The 17,209-nt window shown below is 48.6% G+C and overlaps 4 protein-coding genes across 4 annotated transcripts; 1 reads left to right on the top strand and 3 right to left on the bottom strand.

Moving 5' to 3' along the window:
* Positions 1-134: 134 nt before the first annotated feature.
* Positions 135-4,392, bottom strand: V8C40DRAFT_240604 (WD40 repeat domain-containing protein). The gene is made up of 2 exons (XM_083214834.1): positions 4,124-4,392; positions 135-4,066 (listed from the first exon to the last, which is right to left on the bottom strand). Exons 1-2 carry the CDS (start codon positions 4,233-4,235, stop codon positions 183-185), a joined length of 3,996 nt encoding a protein of 1,331 aa, XP_083074749.1. The 5' UTR covers positions 4,236-4,392; the 3' UTR covers positions 135-182.
* A 2,486-nt stretch (positions 4,393-6,878) lies between these two features.
* On the bottom strand, positions 6,879-11,718 carry V8C40DRAFT_240600 (carbamoyl-phosphate synthase L chain, ATP binding domain-containing protein). Its single transcript, XM_083214833.1, has 10 exons — positions 11,227-11,718; positions 11,105-11,125; positions 11,037-11,044; positions 10,920-10,931; positions 10,820-10,857; positions 10,703-10,734; positions 10,516-10,635; positions 10,389-10,450; positions 7,252-10,296; positions 6,879-7,189 (listed from the first exon to the last, which is right to left on the bottom strand). The coding sequence occupies exons 1-10, from the start codon at positions 11,372-11,374 to the stop codon at positions 7,082-7,084; spliced, it is 3,594 nt and encodes a 1,197-aa protein (XP_083074748.1). The 5' UTR covers positions 11,375-11,718; the 3' UTR covers positions 6,879-7,081.
* A 148-nt stretch (positions 11,719-11,866) lies between these two features.
* V8C40DRAFT_240598 (uncharacterized protein) lies at positions 11,867-12,400 on the top strand. Its single transcript, XM_083214832.1, has one exon. It carries the CDS (start codon positions 12,126-12,128, stop codon positions 12,348-12,350), a length of 225 nt encoding a protein of 74 aa, XP_083074747.1. The 5' UTR covers positions 11,867-12,125; the 3' UTR covers positions 12,351-12,400.
* Positions 12,401-15,036: 2,636 nt separating this feature from the next.
* On the bottom strand, positions 15,037-16,306 carry V8C40DRAFT_240593 (pyruvate transporter MPC1). The gene is made up of 3 exons (XM_083214831.1): positions 16,102-16,306; positions 15,787-15,859; positions 15,037-15,710 (listed from the first exon to the last, which is right to left on the bottom strand). The coding sequence occupies exons 1-3, from the start codon at positions 16,172-16,174 to the stop codon at positions 15,479-15,481; spliced, it is 378 nt and encodes a 125-aa protein (XP_083074746.1). The 5' UTR covers positions 16,175-16,306; the 3' UTR covers positions 15,037-15,478.
* Positions 16,307-17,209: the final 903 nt, after the last annotated feature.

Raw genomic sequence — 17,209 nt, 5'->3', positions numbered from 1 at the left:
TAAACCGGTTCTTCATTTTCATTCACTGCATCTTGACTTTCCTGCGCGGCGTCCGATCGGATGTCTTGCGCTGGCTGACATCAGCATAAGAAGCCACACGGTAAGAATTCAAGACACCAGTAGCATTAGAGAAAGCATCAAGCAGCAATTTTCTTCCATCCAGGCCTTCTTTGCCTGCCGCACTAGATATAGTTTTCAATCCCTGAAAACTCAAATTCTAAAGTATTGATGATATTGGAGTGGCCAAAGCCTCTCCCAAACGGTTGAAAGGAAACACCCTTGCACCTCACAGCTATAAGAGCCGATGCGTAATCGGGAGGTATATAGACCAGCCTTTCGTTGCCACGCTTGATCCAAAAACCCTCAAGCGATAGTCTGTGAGAACAGCAGCCCAATGATCCTTGTCTCTTAAGTGGCACTATAGCCTCATCTATTCGCAGATGAGCTTTGCAAGGAAGCAATTGACAGTATTCTAGTTCCCCAGTATTCTCAAAACTTCCCATCACAGTGCCAGTTGTCATATCCCAAATCTCACACCTATCAAACAACTTCACAACGACGACGTTTGCAGCTGGGACTGCTCTGAAATGACCGAAAGGCGAGGGGGCGTGATTTATTTGGATGACACGGGAGATGAATTTCGGATGGGCATCCCTAAGCCGCATCTGATCGGGACCGCATGATTGCTCATAGTAGAACAAAACAAGTCGATCATTAGAGTCAAAGCTCCAATGCCACAATCTTCCCATATCTACCTCGATTTGAGCCAAGTGATCGCATGTCCCGAGATCGAACATGGATAGTTTCTCGCTTGTAGATACATATACAATGCGCTTAGAATCCTGCGAAAATGCCACACAGTCACGGTTTCCCGGGAACTTGTGGACGACGGTTCTTCGTCGTATATCCCAAATGTGTATATCATTGTGGGGAGTGTGTATGGCAAAGAAATTGCCGTCAGGGGAAAATCTGCTGACCCTAAGAGCAATATATTCATCATACTTCGCCTCGATGTTTCTGAGGACGTTTTCTCCCGACTCCCATTCGAACAGGTCAACGACATTATTATTCCAGTAGATTGCTATAAACTGAGAATTGGGCGAGAATGTCATGCGACAAAATTTTGTCTTTCCTGTGACGCGAAAATTCTTTTTCATTATCATCTCTTGAGCATCCCAGATGAACAATTCACTTTCATAGAGGCCTGTAATTCGTTTGTAGGGCTTTGTCAACAGCACAACAAATCTGGCGCAACTAGATGTTATAGTGATATACCAATTAAAAAAGTCGAAATCCGTAATGGACCGCTGCTTGATCATGGACAAGTCCCAGAACCGGATGATGTTGTCGTACGAAGCTGATGCGATGAATGTTCCATCTGCTGAGAATGCAAGTTTCCCCGGGCGTTCGTCGCAATGTATGATATGCGTTTTATGGCCAGATGTAGTATCTCGTAGTTTGATGCTGCGGCCAATGTCTATAGCGAGGATCCGGCCGTCAGGCGAAAGAGCTATGTGATAGCTTCTCTCGACCTTAGACCACCGCAGCCTTATTGTCGGTTGAACATCAAAGAGCTTAACAAAAGTGTGTGCTCTTAGGCACACCATCTGTCTGTCAGATGAAAGTCTAGATGAACAAACCTCCCCTCCATATTTAGCCAGAATGCACACGGATTTTCCCGTTTTGGAGTCTAAGAGGCCAGTCACGGAGTCGCTGCTGTAGACGACGTGTGCACCATCAGATGAGAATGAGATGTGCGCACTACCATCGTCGTACTCAAACGTCCACTGCTTTTTATGGCTCGCGATATCCCACATGCATACTGCGTTGTACATCGAACCGGGGATGGAAGAGAGCGATGCGAGCGAGGCGCCATCTGGTGAAAACGCAACCTGGAAAATATCTTTGTCATGCTTCAAGATGCCCCGAGTTGCGCCAGTCGTAGAGTTCCATAATCGAACCGTAGCACTTGACCCGGAGGCTATGAGCTCCTCTTTTAGAGAAATATCAATCGAAGTAATTGGTTCCCCATGGCCCCTAAGGATGCGCTGCTTTGCGCCTGTTACGGCGTCCCAGAGGCAGATAGTTCCGTCTTCGCATCCGGATGCCAAGTAACTGCCATCAGGCGAGAATGCAAGTGAATAGGCTCGATGTGTGTGCCACAAGGCCTGCGTATATCTAGGCCATGTGTAGAGCCTTCTAAAAGAGGGGATAATCCAACTTGGAATTTCAGTATGATAGCGTTGACGGATGAGGCTTTGCTCAGGGCTGAATATTAATGCTGAGCAATATATTTGTAGTGGCGTCTCTTCAATAATGCCACTGTGTTGAAAGGCAAATCTTTTGGCATCGTGTATAAGCATACCAAGGCTTAGCGAAGTATCGCTTGCATGGTTGGTAATAACCATGTTGGAGAATTTACTCTTCGTAAACCAGCTTATCATATTCCATTGGCTCTGGGCGCTTGGTTGCAAGTTCTCCTTCTTTGATCTGTCATGTAGCCAAGACTGAAGGCCTGCCAACAGGTTTATTCCTTCAGATAGCCGACCTAGTAGAGAAAGAACCTCTAGCCAGCCGAGAAAGTCTGCCCAAAAGAAATCCTTCATACCACCATGATCCATCCAGTCTCGCCCACTTCTCTGAAGATGTTGTATCCAGTATCTGCAGGCATACTGAATCGGGAAGGAAATGCATGTGTCCACTTGATCTGTGGTAATGTCTTGTGCCTTGGCAGCTGGATTTCTGAGTTTGCAAATATCTTTTGGTAAAGAACCATGCATGATTGCCAAACAGCGTTCGAACAGATCATAATGCAATTGCTTGGCGGAAATTCTAAATGACTTGTGAGAACATCTTCCAGGGTTAAGGAGGAAATCTCTGAATGAGGGGTGGAGGATGGTGATTAAGCGTCTATCGTCTTCTGAGATATCCACAACAGCCCTAAGATTATTGAGCATTGACTCAATTCTTTCTTTTTGCCCGTCGATAATATCAACGAGATCAGTTAAGGCTGGTGTGTCAAATAGCACCATGACAGATCCAACGATTTTCTGAAACTCAGGCTGTAATTCTATAGCTTCCTTAGAAGAAAGTTCCGTGCTGAACGAAGTTTCCAACACTGTGGTGTAAATGTCGTCAAGCTCTTTTTCTGCTTCAGAGGCAGAAGGTTCAGGAGCAGAAAGACTCAACATCCGTTTTTCTGAGTTTATACCTCCTTCCTTGATGAACCGACAGGCTGTGGCGGCATAGATAAACAATCCATGAGTTTTTTCGACAAGAGACCGAATCACATCATCAAGTATAATGCGTTTGTCCCACATATACCGCTGTGATAACTGCGACAGGTGATGCTGATAGTAGATCCTTAAGTCACCATCCACAATAGCTTGCTCAATGTTGTGAAGGGTAAAGTGTTGACGTAAATTAATAGATACGCGATTTAATGTAAGATGGATTGGAAGTTCCGGTCTGCTTGTAATAAATATTCGGATTGGTATCTCTTTGACATTCGTAATAGTGCTAGCAAAGCACTCAATTAACATTCCGATATCTTTTTCATCGTCACATTCGTCAAGGGCATCGACCACAATAAGAAGCGGCTGCTGGATGGAGCTCGACTCCAATAAGCCTAGAGGCTCCAGGACAAGCTTCTCCCACTGGTTGTATAGATTGAGATGACCGATTCGAGGGTTCAACCTTGTGGCATTCAAAATAAGCCGTCGTAACTCCGGAGACTGCTCTGCAAGCTGAACGGCTATGGTAGCAGCAAACTTCTTCGCTGATGCGAGGTCACCGCCACCTCTGGAGAAAAAGAAGCTTGCTCCCAATTGCTTCTTTTGATGATATTCGCGAGCGATCGTTAGGGAGATGGTGGTTTTTCCTGTACCAGCCATGCCGCTGAGCCAATAAATGCCCTTTTCGCTATTACCATCAATCCATGTTCGAATGTCATGGAGCATCTGCTCTCGCGTATGCGGAAGGCACAAAGAAGCCTGCTGTTTGTTCGCATCGTTAAAGCTAGCAGGCACGTATTCAAGGTTCAGCTGTTGAGGGTTCCCCAAATAGGCTATTTGAAAGTTAACAAGACAAACATTGGGGTCTTAAAGTGTACCGGAATACGAACAGGAGATCTGCACATTGCCCTGAGGGGCATTGATGATGGTGTCGCCTTGGTGGACGTTTGTATTATCCCCAAAGATGTTCTCTGAAATCGCCGATTTCCTGGTATGACCCATACTAGTCCTGAGCACTTAAGGGGACTGAATTATATAACAGATGCTAAAAGTTAAGAGTCTGTTAATTAAGAAAGAAAATAATCGTGGATTAAAAATGCCGTATAATGAGAAGTTATATAATGAATATTGCTGCCGTAGCAGTACATTTTTGCTATTAGGACGGGCAGCAATACATGTACCCTGGGCAGCAATACTCTATCCAGTACTCTATCAGTGGCCTAATAGCCTAATATGCGACCAGGGTTAACCCTTCACGATTGGCCCAATAGTTCATAACTACCTACGACGGAAAGTACGTACATCTGTGGGAGTAATCAATTCAGGTCTCAATGCGCCGTTTACTAAGAAAATGCTACCCAGCAGCCCAAGTCTCTATCCAGCATCCCATGCCTGCGATTGAAGTTACCTTATCTAATAGTAAGGAGCAGTACTAGGAACGAGAGAAATATAGTAGCAGATACTGAAGAAAATGTAATAATACTGAAGGTGGATATTAAAGAAAAATACCGATCTATGAATAGTAGCAGAAACCTCAAGGACCGAGTACATGTATTAACGTACCAGGGTGTTGGCTGCCAAAGCCTTGTCGAAAAAATCGTCACAATGGGTAAGAAAAATGTCATGCCCAGCCTTGTCTCTAGTTGCTATGGCGTCTAAAACTCTAGGACAGCTACAGATACTCAAAGTGTACTACGGGGGGAAAAATGGAAGGTCTCGCTCTCATCGAAGATCCGTATAAGGGCAAACAATGTCGTAAGTGTCTCAAATATGATCACATTGCAAAGTTTTGTCCAAACAAACGGGTTCGACGCTGCAGTATGTTTTTTTCTCTCTCTCATTCTCTTACTTCCCACATTCTTAAGTCTAGCCAAGCTACCGAGTCGTGAAACAAATCCACTCCAAGTGCACTATCACCTACAACTACAATGGGAATGGGAATGGAAACCATGGCAAGGAGGGTGAGCCCGCCAGATATTTTTTGGCCGTTTAGACGCTTTTCTACATAGGGTTTGTTTGCTTTTTTTCTTATTCCTCTTTCTTTTCGGAATACAATCTCTATTTCCGCATCTCTAATTCTCTGATGGGTTCGGAGATATATATGTGTTTGAACAACTGGCTATACATTATCCCGTGTCACAAGTCTAGCGGATACAAGAACGGCAAAGTGTAGTAAAAGAGAGTAGAGACAGTAGAAGAAAGTAGGAATAGTAGAAGAAAGTACCAGTAGTGATGATAAAAGACGGGACTTTTTGACAAACCAGATAAAGTAGCAGTCACTAGGATGCTGTATAACTAACTCGGGGAGCTGGCTCGCAAATTCCTTCAACAACTCTTTTGCTTCAAGTAAATTGGCCAACGCGAATGCGTATCCAAGTTCGTAAAACCCAAGTTAACGAAAAATTGTGGAGATGTTCACATAGAATCCATCGAGAAAAGTCGAGCAAATGAAGGCGGCGAGTAAAGGGGAGTTCGCGCGGTATATAATACAACAACACATGGGAATCAAAGACAAACTTCACTACACTGTACGTCCTTGCTTTAACCTCCCATGATTACCTCTGCAATCTACTACCTAAGCCCCCCATTCAATTACCTTACCTCTACGTAGAGTGAATTCAACATTTTGAATCAACTACAAATAGACAGCCTTTCCTCTCTAACCTCTCCTCTCCTCTAAACATCCACCTAACACAGCCAAGCACAAGAGCCCTTGAAGTAACCACCATAATCTCCATTTCCACAATCTAAATCTCATACACATACCCAAAGCCCATTAACAAATCCATCCTAACACACCAAAAACCTACCATAGCCATAAACCTCACCTCTAGATTCCACATCCCCCAAATCCGCAAACATGCCCACCCATCCAGTCACAACACCAAACATCTCCCAACCAAGGACTCATCATAGACAACTCCCAAACAACGTCCCCAACCCACCCCTCCAACAACCAACAAATCTCCTCTCAAAACTAAACTCCCTCTCCTCCCAAATCCTAAAAAAGATCTCTCACGCATGGAAATCCTTCCAAGAGCGCTCCCTCGCAAACGACCAACGCTACCACCTCGACACTCTCCTCCCCACCAAGAAGAAGCGTAACTCAACTTTCTCATCATCACCGGTGCCCCCTCGACAGCCCACTCCATACCCAGAGACCCCATATTCTTCACCCACAATACGTCAAGCCTTCGGCCACGAGAGACCTTTTCCTTTTCCTTATCTCATGAGCACTCCTACTCTATCACATGCCGCTCGCGTAATGCCATATCAACCAGGACATGGTCCAGCCATACAGTCCCCGTATTACTTGCTAGTTTGTCTCCCTATCACAAACATTGTCCAAGATTCGACACATCGCCGCCCATCGCCATCGAGTCACCGCATCATCTTGTGTTGTCCTTACCGTCCATATCGCACAACGGTTCCGAGTTATACACCTCCAGGGGGTACAGCAAGAGGAGAACTGTAGACGGAGTTTATTAAAGAAACAAACAATTTAGGCTCTCTCTTCAATTTACTTGTTTCCTTTTTCTTTTTCGATATCTTTTGTTATCACTGTTATTTTATCACCTCTGTTATCTGACGTCTAGCCAAGCTCAACACATCTTCTTTTGCCAGGGGAATTATCGGGGAGCCAAATAATTTAACTGAACTTTATTTCATATCTTGTATAGTCATACTGAATAACGATGCTGATAACCAATTTCTTCTCCACCACACGCCAGTTGTGCTAATTCCTAGGGAAGTATTTTGCTTTTTACCTGTTTGCCCGGTCCAAACATCCCGTTAAGAAGCATCATAGAATTTCAGACAACCCTTCTACCTGCATTTTTGTAACAAACTTAGGACTTTGTGATTCTGCACACCAAGTCTGAGCCGTCGACGGAGTCGCCCTCCTTGACCTGCAGACTGGCAACCTTTCCGCTATGGGGTGCTGAGATAACCATTTCCTAGCATCACTGTTAGCAACATTCTTTCACGTAATTAAAAAAGAGGAAGGGAGGAATCGTACCATCTTCATGGCTGACAGAACAGCAAGAGGGTCACCCTTCTTGACTTCGGAGCCTTCGTGGACACGGAGCTCAACCAAGACACCGGACATCGGGGCACCGACCTGGCTGGAGTCACCAGGATCAGCCTTGGGGCGGCTAATGTTCTCAACAGCAGCCTGCTTGTCGGCGACAGTAACCTGTCGGACCTCGCCGTTCATCTCGAAGAAGACCTCGCGGAGACCAGTCTGCTCGCTCAGAGGACCGATGGCAAGAAGCTTAAGAATGAGGACCTTGCCCTTCTCGAGTTCCACGTTGAACTCTTCTCCAATCTCAGGTCGAGAAAGGAAGTATCGGGTTGGCACAACTGACAGGTCGCCAAACTCGGCTGTGATCTTCTTGTAGTCCTCAAAGACCTTGGGGTACATGACGTACGAGGCAATGTCGCACTCGGTGACGGGCGCACCGAACTTCTTGCCCATCTCGCGCTTGACCTTGACAAAGTCAATGGGCTCGAGGTAGAGACCAGGACGCTTCTCCAGCTTCCGGCGTCCGCGAAGGGCGTCTGTGCGGAGAGGCTCGGGGAAGCCACCGTAAGGTTGGCCCATCAGACCTTCGAAGAATTCAAGCACCGATCCAGGGAAGTCAAGCTCAGAGGCACGAGCCTTGACGTCCTCGGGAGACAGCTTGTTGGACACCATGAACTGGGCAAGATCACCAACAACCTTGGAGGTAGGGGTAACCTTGACAATGTCGCCAAGCAAGTCGTTGGCATGCTCATAGGCCTTCTTGGTCTCAAGCCACTGGGATCCGAGACCAAGCTGCGAAGCCTGGAACATCATGTTGGTCAGCTGACCACCAGGAATCTCGTGCTCGTAAACCTCGGGATCGGGTCCAGCGAGATGGGCCTCGAAGGGAGAGTATAGCAGACGCAGCTGAGACCAGTAGGTGTCAAGAGCGCGGACTTGCTTGGGGTCCAGACCGGGGTCAAGGTCGCTACCCTCCAGAGAGGCGATGATGGCGTTGATGCTAGGCTGGGAGGTCATTCCAGACAAGCTGTCGGTGGCGGCATCGACAGCATCGGCACCAGCCTTGGCGCAAGCAACCATGGAGGCAACACCCGTTCCAGCAGAGTCGTGGGTGTGGACGTGAATTGGCAAGTCAGGGTACTTCTTGCGGATGCCTCCAATCAGGAGTTCGGCAGCGTGGGGCTTCAGCACACCGGCCATATCCTTGATACCAAGAACGTGGATATCGAGGGCAACAAGCTTCTCGACAAGGTCCATGTAGTAGGCCAAGTTGTACTTCTTGGTGGGGTTGAGCATATCACCAGAGATACAAACAGTACCTTCAACAACACCGCCAGCCTTGTGAACGGCCTTGATGCCGACTTCGAGTTGAGTGATGTCGTTCAAGGCATCAAAGACTCTGAAAATGTCGACACCATTCTTCTTGGCCTGCTCGACGAAGTGCTCAATGGCGTTGTCGGGCAAGGAAGAGTAGGCCACACCATTGGCTCCACGAAGAAGCATCTGGAAGGGGATATTGGGGACCAGCTCTCGCATCTTGCGCAGACGGTCGAATGAATCCTCGTGGAGGAATCTCAGAGCAACGTCAAAGGTGGCACCACCCCAGCACTCTAAACTGTAGAGATTGGCAAGTGCGTGGCTAGTTTCCTTGGCAATGCCGAGGAGATCAATGGTTCGGACACGGGTAGCCAGCAGAGACTGGTGGGCATCTCGCCATGTAGTGTCCATGAGAAGGCAGCCCTTGTACTCGCGAACGGCCTTGGCAAAGGCCTTGGGGCCTTGCTCAAGGATGATTTTCCTCCAACCCTTCTGGGAAGGCTGGCTGACGTCAATCTTCTCGCCAGAGGCAGTGAAGAGCTCGGGGGTGATGATCTCGCCCTTGAACTTGGGCTCACCAATCTGGCCCATGATAGAGCTGCCGTTGACGGCAACATCTCCGAGATAAGCCAACAGCTTCTGTGCACGGTTCTGGCCGCCCACGAGGTCGAACAGCTGCGGGGTATCGTCGATGAAAGTCGTCCAGCAATTTCCATCAATAAAGGTAGGGTGGGTCAGAAGAGAGGCCAGGAAGGGGATGTTGGTCTTGACACCTCGGATACGGAACTCAATGAGGGCACGGAGGACTTTTCTGCGAGCGATTTCGTAAGTGCTTCCGTGGGCTGTGCACTTGACCAACATGGAGTCGTAGTGAGGAGTGATGACGGCACCAGCAAAGCCATTGCCACCGTCAAGACGAACACCGTTACCACCAGCAGATCGGTAGACCTCAATCTTTCCGGTGTCTGGTCGGAAGTTCTCTGCGGGATCTTCGGTGGTGATACGGCACTGAATGGCAAAACCACGAGTGGAGATTCGGTCCTGGGTAAGGCCGAGCTGAGAAAGAGTAGCACCAGCAGCGATCTGGATCTGGGCGGCGACAATATCAATGCCGGTGATTTCCTCAGTAATGGTGTGCTCGACCTGAATACGGGGGTTGATCTCGATGAAGTAATAGCGGTTCAGCTGGTCGACCAAAAACTCTGCAGTGCCTGCATTGCGGTAGTTGACAGACTTGGCCAGTCTGACGGCGTCGTTGAGGATAGCATCTCGGACCTCGGAGGGAAGATCCTTGGCAGGGGCAATTTCGACGACCTTTTGGTGTCGACGCTGAACGGAGCAGTCACGCTCGTACAGGTGGACAATGTTGCCGTGGTTGTCACCGAGCAGCTGGACCTCAATGTGCTTGGGCTTGTCGAGGAATCGCTCGACGAAGACGGTGCCATTGCCAAAGGCGGTCTTGGCCTCGGAAGTGGCTCGCTCGAAGCTCTCCTTCAGGCTCTCGGCATCGCGAACAACTCGCATACCACGGCCACCACCACCGTAGGCAGCCTTGATGATGATGGGGAAGCCATACTTGTCAGTGAAGGTCTTGACCTCCTCGTACTTTTCAACGGCGCCCTCAGTGCCGGGGACGACGGGGACACCAGCTGCAATGGCAAGCTTGCGGGCAGAGACCTTGTCGCCAAGAGCATCAATGACATCGGGAGTAGGGCCAACAAACTATAATGGGCATCAGAGTCAGTTTGAGTTTGAGGATAATAGAATGGCTAGAAGCGGCTAAAGTAGGTATAGAATGCAGGCCAAAGACTTACAATAAGACCAGCCTTCTCGACGTTGCGGGCAAATGTAGCGTTCTCGGACAAGAAACCGTATCCTGAATGATGTTAGCACCAAAATATTCTTTAAAAAATTCAAAAGAAAGAATGAAGGAAAACTAACCAGGATGAACCAGCTGAGCGCCGTGCTCAACGGCAATCTTGATAATTTCGTCGCCGGCGAGATAAGCTCCGACAGGGGTGTACTGGCCTCGCTTGCCAATGACGTAGGCTTCATCGGCCTCTGAGAAAATAAGTCAGTACAGAGCACGGAACATGCGCGGGGCACATCTAAGGTGAGGTCTTCATACTCTGACGGTGCATGGAGAGTCGGTCCTCATAACTTTGGAGGGAAAAAAAAGAAAAGGTCAGCTAGTCTTTCTCAAGACGGCATCAAGGATTGTTTCATCGAGTTTCGCATTATTCACCTGAAGACAGCGATTGTGTGTAATGACAGCTCGTGGGCCTGCGAGGAGGGGTAAGCATTTGCATTTCTTGCGGCAGCGGCGGACAGAGGGGACGACTGACTGTTCTGAAAATCTATTCGCGATGCGCAAATGCGCGTTAGTACCACTAGAATGCGTCGCTACAGAGGGGAACAGGAAATATCATGATTCGAAGCTGTTTTTTCTGGTTCAAACGTACTCTGATGGCTGCGCGCGAGGGGTTAGCAAGGAGTTACACGACAGGCCATGGTGGGGTTATCGACTTACGGATTTCACCACGGTTGGCAACTATTCAGCGCAGCAGCAGTCACAGGTCAGTAACAGTCTCTTGTCGGCTCGGTCTTGCGCCAATTGGCACTGGCGGAGCGCCTCTGAAAGCTGCGACTCACCGAGAATCTTCTTCAGTTGCATGATGCTGGAGTTTGCGCGGATGTGGTGGATGGTCTGCGCCTCCTTGGGCTCATCGATGTCGTCGTCCTCGAAGACATCGTTGAAGGTCAGCGCCTGCTGAGGGTGAGGAGACGGAGTGCCAGCCATGGTGGGCAGGTCAGGTCGTCTGCAAGCAAAAACAAATCAAAAAGATACTGGCCCAGAAAGAGGATATGGGGAGAGGAAAAGGAGGGAAAACAGAGCAGCTCAGCAAAAAGATAGCTCGAGGGAAATGGCCGGATCGGCTGCTTTTTAAGACTGAGAAGCCACAAGCTCGGCCGGTTTGGTCTCGGTTTGGGGGTAGGAACTTAACTTGGAAGGGCTGGCGGGGTCTGCAGGTCTGGTGCTGGTGCTGGTGCTGTTGAAGTGGGGGCGGGGTCTCGAGTCACAGTTGAGCGACGAGCGCCGGAAAGTCAAAGCTTCAGCGGCTTGTGACGTTGATTGTATCGGTGCAGGCGGGAGTTGGGAGAGCTCAACAAGTTTTACTGGTCACTCGGCACTGTGCTTCCCTTGAATGTTCCATTACTAAGTCTAAATTGATGGCCGAGGCTATCAGGGTGCTGCTAAGCTTGGGTAATCCAAGCATCAAATGACTCTGCTAACTAAGCCTAGAGATGTGTACATATATCCAACAGGGCAAGGAATGAGGAGAACAACAGAGGAGCACCGCCGCTGCAATCAATAATGGATGGATAGCATTGATCTTGATCTCCCGCGGCAAGCCAGAGCCAAAATCTCCGAGCCAGCGCGAGCAGGAGCGAGAGTGGACCGAGCGCAAGCAACTGAGACGCCAACCATCCTGACGTGATGTGACACAGACACTCTCACCTAGTCCACTCTGGCTCGCCCATGCAAACACATGGCCTGGGGCAGATGCATCCTTACGTTATTCGCTGTAGTGCCTCGTTCAACCTGGGCCAAGATTGGCGGTATAAGGTGTAAGGAGGGGGGGCAGGAAATCTGGGAATATGGCGGCTACGGCGTTGGAGCAAAATGGACGGCAACGGCACGGCGTTGGATGGACAAAAGGATCAAGCAAGCAAGTGTCTTGTCTCAGCTTTTTCCATGGCGCCTCGTCAGCTGATGGACCTGTCGGTGAGACAAGGAGCAGGACAGACATTTGGTGTTTAACATGCTGTTTTACCAAGAGGCTTGGCTGAAAGCAGACGTACAGTACTGGAGATGAGGGGGAGCTGTCTGTCAAACCAAACTGCGCCTACCCGAAGCCAAGAGGAAAAAAAACTACATACAGAGGGAGTATTGGATGTGGCAATTGAGGGTGTGTCTCGAAAATGGCTCTTGACAATTTTTTCTCTCTTCGTAACTTGGTCTTTTCTTCTTCCTCTTCTTACACTCACCTCATCTTATCATGCCCTACCAAAGCCATGGTGCAGTCATTCCCATTACATACCAGATTTTCCTCCCGCCAGATGGGGGCCCTAAGCTTGGATCGTTACCAACTAAAACCAACTTGTATCACCGTTAGCTCGACCAAATTCCAGCTCAAACGGGCGGAGCCTCTCCCTCTGGCCAATCAGCCCGCCGGGATAACGCAGCCTCTTACAAGTTTGGCGCTGTTATATTAAGCTTCAGTCCCCAGAGCGGGATTGCCTGTGCTGCTTTTTTTCTGCGGCTGTCCTGGATTAACTAAATCTGCGCAGTACCCGGCCTAGCGGACGGTGCGAGATGCTACATTAACCAGATTCGTATCCACCGAGAGAGCCAAGAAAGAAGAGGCCTGGCCTTGCTAAGATGGATGGAGCTTTGAGGCAACATGGCATCAGCCGCCGTTGTCGCAGTCTCTAGTAGGTGTCTTTGGGGGATTTTTTTCTCTTTCTCGAGCTGTACTGTACCGTATCTACCGTAGCACGCCCGGAGCTAGAAGTGCTTACCGCACCGCAAGCACTTTGGATCTGGATCTTCGTGCATGAACTCTGTTAACTAGAGATGACCACCTACGCTCTACGTACGTCTCACCAATCCCGGCTCTGCCTTTCGCCCATTGGGACAAACCCCTCTCTCCGTCGTGCGTCGTGCGTCGTGCGTCGTGCGTCGTGCGTCTTGCTTTCTCATCTGATGCCCTTTTACCGAGGATCAGAGCACCATTGGTTTTCGAGCAAAGCTCGCCTAGACGCGGCTGATGCCTTTCAGCATGGGATATTCGGGAAATGTCGACACGACTTCACTTCGTCCCAGCCCGATCATTTATCGCCAGTACCGCGTGATGATCATCCGTTTGTGCCAGCATTTCGCTTGTAGCCGCGCCGTGTCATCCTGTTGGTCACCATCTCTTGCTCGGCTCGGAGGAAGTGCCCGTAAAACGTAATTGGTATCGTAACGCCGGCCCGAGGGTGTTTTTGCTGGGGGATCCGTCTTCGGATCCGTCGCATCTCAGGACCCCCGTATTCCCAGGTAGTTCCAACTTCCAAGGGCCGATCTAGTTTTCATGGGCGGCACATCTTGCAGCATGTACTCCGTGTGCAAATAAAGGGGGCCCTTTTAGATAGATCTCGGGTTGCATCTCACGGTCTCCCCCCAACTCGGGCTGACGAATGAGGCACCCCCGCCTAGTTCGAGTTCGGCGCATGAAGCCGACTTTGCACTACCCTTCAGCCATCTGGATATCGCCATCTAGCGCCGGTGGAGGTGAGTAAAATGGGCGCCCTGAGTCGGCTTATTGGGCCGTGACAGAACTTGGGGATCTAGTAGGTCACTGTAGTTGAAGATTTTTTTTCCTCTCCCTCTCCCGCTCGCACATCATCATAGCCATAGCCGATAGCCAGCAGGGCCGATTAGCGCGCCTGGTTATCTCAACCCCCCAAGACAAATCCCGTCGCCTAAATCGAAACACATCGAGCGAATGGCAATCATATCCGCCCTTGCATCTTAGCAATTTCCATTGTTGTACTAAACTATTCCTCTTCGGATGGAGTCAAGATTGTAAAATAGCCTCTTGGAAAAAAAGAGAGAGCGAAATTTCTCCGACGTCGGATACTCCATTGAGCTTCAACGTAGCTATGTAACGTATAACTGAAGTCATGAATTATTCATAACTCACAGTCACCGAAATCGGTTTTCTTGGCTCGGTCATGGCATTGGACAATCTGGCAATTCCAAGTTGATGAATTTTTTTTTTTCTCATCTCGTGAGACGTGACCCATTTCGTATTTCTCCTGTATTACTCCTGTATCCATGTGTACACACACACATCTCCAGCCCTGCTCGTGCTCGTCTCAACAGCAACACATGAATCATTCCACCAAACATCCGTCATTCCCACCAACCTTGATTGGTTAGATGCTCAAATAGCCTACTTCCATCATACGTCAATCCCATTGTAATACCTCATAGCGAATATCCTTTGTCACGGTTTCTTAACCCCGGTTAAAAGAGGATAGCCTCGGTGCAGCTTGCTGGAAAGTCCCGAGCATCCAATGATGTACTTTTCCAAATGTACCCTCTGCTTCCGTCATAGGGACTCGGGATGTTCCACCTCAAAATCATAATTCTTTTTCCAGAAGACAGAAACGAAACATGTCAGCCACTGCTGTCACTGTAGATTCGGCCCACATGACGCAAATGCCCCAAAAGCAGCTACTCTAACTATGCCTACCAGGGCAACACACCTTTTGCCTATCCTGGAGATATCAGACGACACAGCTAAGAGGCCCTCCCCCAAAGCGATGCCGTGATTGTCTCCGACTTTGAGCTTGAAACTGTCCACGGATCGATGTCTGACCACCACTTATGGCTTAGTACAGGTAATGCAAGGCACAAAACCACGTGTTTATCACATGCTGACTCTAGAACTACTCAATACAATGTTGTTAAAAAGAATCAACGTTCATCTCACTTCATGCTGCGTCCACGCTCTTTGCAAGTATTGATCCATTTCTATTATCCAGCCTTGCTGTTTTGTCCGACCTCCCTCAGCCCTCAAAATATCTTCAACAAAAGCATCCAGAGAAACAAGCATATGGCCCCAACGGCTACGAGTACAAAAATCTTCAGCACATAAGAGAGAGTCTATAAGTCACTGAAAACCCCAAAGTCTCAAGATGCAAACTCCTCGAATTAGCCTCTCATCGACCCCGGTCCCCCACTGCGGTATCATACCGCGAACAACGTCCTTCTCCCACGTGACGCCATCCATCTGTTAAATTATCTCAGTCCCATTTGCTCAAAACAGAGCTTCCCCTTTTTCGATATTGCTTATTTGAGAGGAGCCGTCTCTTTGCCAGCCTCAACACCAGCTTGCAGCGCAGCATTCTCCTTTCCGCCCCATTTGTGCCATGACAGGTATCGGTAGCCCTGGGTCAGCTGCGCCGCCGAGTTGACGACGTGGCATCCGAACAAAAGGTAGTTTTTGGGGGAAACGGCTAGGGCGTATCGCATGAAAGTCGCAGAGTAAACGCAAAGCGCGGCGGTCATCTGTCCGGAGATCCTAATACGGACGAAAACGAGAGTTGATTAGCAAAACGGGCCGGTATCGGCGGAAGCTGCAGGGTGAGCTTTCTTACAGATCAGGGCTCTTCTGAGTGTCCAAGACGGCGGCAATGGGAATGCCAAAGTTCGATACAGGTCCCCAGAAGTCTATTGGCCGAGTAGTGTTAGCTTATGGCTTCCTCGGGAACCAACATGTTCGAGATCGCCTGGGTACTCGGCGATAGGGCTTGCTCCTTGAGGATGACAGAGGCAAGAAGTCAAGCAAGAAGCATTTTAGGCGCGATTTATCGCCAAAAAACAGCTTCCCCCTCACTGCCGCGCACCCAGGCGTCTTTTTTTAGGCTCCGATAAAAGAAAGACAAAGAAACTCGCGAAGCGTTGACACGTACGAGTCGTGCAGACATAGCTCAGCATCGGGTTGGACCGGATCTTGGCGTTGATGGCCTTTGCGAGGGCAGCCATTTTGGAAGACGATGGACGAAGAGATGGGTTTCGGGAACGCGAAAAGGGACGCTGGGACTGGCCGCTGAGGCTATTTTTCTTTGAAGGGGTTTGTTGGAGGGCGAGAAAAGTCCGATCTCAGTTTCGTTGTCAGCGGCGTTGATTTTACCCATGTCGGCCGAAATTTGGAGGCCGAAGAAAGATCGCATGCGGGTCACGTGCTTCGCGGCCTGCGAGATACGACATCAGGTATCTGCTATCAATTGTTACCTCACTTGTAGGTGCAGTGTATGCTTAATTTGATTATAATTTTGTGTAATTGGATGATAAAATAGTCCACTATTTATGAACTGATTCATTTGATGAATTGACGAAACATGTGGTATGCAACAAGAAAGTAGAATAAGCACAACGGTACCGATTCTTATGCAGCCCCCAATTCAGGTACGGAATGCAGGATTACTCCAATAGAAGGAAAATACTAGCCAGCACCCCAACTCTGCTATACAGCATCTCATATCTCATATTTGAGACTACATAACTAAGTACCTAATAAGTAACAATACCAGAAGCTAGAGCAGCATAGCCACAGTAGTAGATGTTATTGAAAAAAAAAAAATAGCGATAGTAGCAGAAAGTAGAAATAATGGCAGACATTTGAAGGGCTGGGTATTTACTACCTCATTATAGGCATCGAGAAGAGGCTTTCCTTGCATCCTGTCATGGCATTGCAAGCTCAGGCAATCACCGGGGAGCTGGCACAGCGTTTACTCAATACAAAATCCGATATACGACAACCCAGGGGGAAATGTGAACACGACTATAAACTACAATTACCAAGGTATACAACGTCTCATTTACATCGGAGCTAAACAACATCACAAAACAGGTATCGAAGAAGAATTATGATAATTTGCATTCATTCATTCATAAAACGACCTATCCTAACAAAGCTCCCCATCAACCTCATAGCTACCGTCTTGACGAAACCGGGAAGAAAAGAATAGAAGAAAACAAAAGCTTTACGTCGAATGACACTCTTCATGACAAGCGACA

Source organism: Trichoderma camerunense, assembly GCF_050948025.1.
Source record: "Trichoderma camerunense strain CBS 138272 chromosome Unknown V8C40scaffold_6, whole genome shotgun sequence".
Lineage (NCBI taxonomy): Eukaryota > Fungi > Ascomycota > Sordariomycetes > Hypocreales > Hypocreaceae > Trichoderma > Trichoderma camerunense.
The sequence above is the reverse complement of the archived record's forward strand: the minus strand, read 5'-3'. Positions and strand labels throughout refer to the sequence as shown.

What these genes read in the sequence shown, in the direction of transcription:
- V8C40DRAFT_240604 (XM_083214834.1), bottom strand. Translation starts at nt 4,235, where the DNA reads ATGGGTCATACCAGGAAATCGGCGATTTCAGAGAACATCTTTGGGGAT. An exon ending in GGGCAATGTGCAGATCTCCT is followed by an intron (nt 4,067 to 4,123) that starts GTTCGTATTCCG and finishes ACTTTCAAATAG; the next exon opens with CCTATTTGGGGAACCCTCAA.
- V8C40DRAFT_240600 (XM_083214833.1), bottom strand. Translation starts at nt 11,374, where the DNA reads ATGGCTGGCACTCCGTCTCCTCACCCTCAGCAGGCGCTGACCTTCAAC. An exon ending in CGCTCAGCTGGTTCATCCTG is followed by an intron (nt 10,451 to 10,515) that starts GTTAGTTTTCCT and finishes AACATCATTCAG; the next exon opens with GATACGGTTTCTTGTCCGAG. An exon ending in TCGAGAAGGCTGGTCTTATT is followed by an intron (nt 10,297 to 10,388) that starts GTAAGTCTTTGG and finishes TGCCCATTATAG; the next exon opens with TTTGTTGGCCCTACTCCCGA.
- V8C40DRAFT_240598 (XM_083214832.1), top strand. Translation starts at nt 12,126, where the DNA reads ATGGCCTGGGGCAGATGCATCCTTACGTTATTCGCTGTAGTGCCTCGT.
- V8C40DRAFT_240593 (XM_083214831.1), bottom strand. Translation starts at nt 16,174, where the DNA reads ATGGCTGCCCTCGCAAAGGCCATCAACGCCAAGATCCGGTCCAACCCG. An exon ending in GAGCTATGTCTGCACGACTC is followed by an intron (nt 15,860 to 16,101) that starts GTACGTGTCAAC and finishes CTCGGCCAATAG; the next exon opens with ACTTCTGGGGACCTGTATCG. An exon ending in ACTCAGAAGAGCCCTGATCT is followed by an intron (nt 15,711 to 15,786) that starts GTAAGAAAGCTC and finishes CGTCCGTATTAG; the next exon opens with GATCTCCGGACAGATGACCG.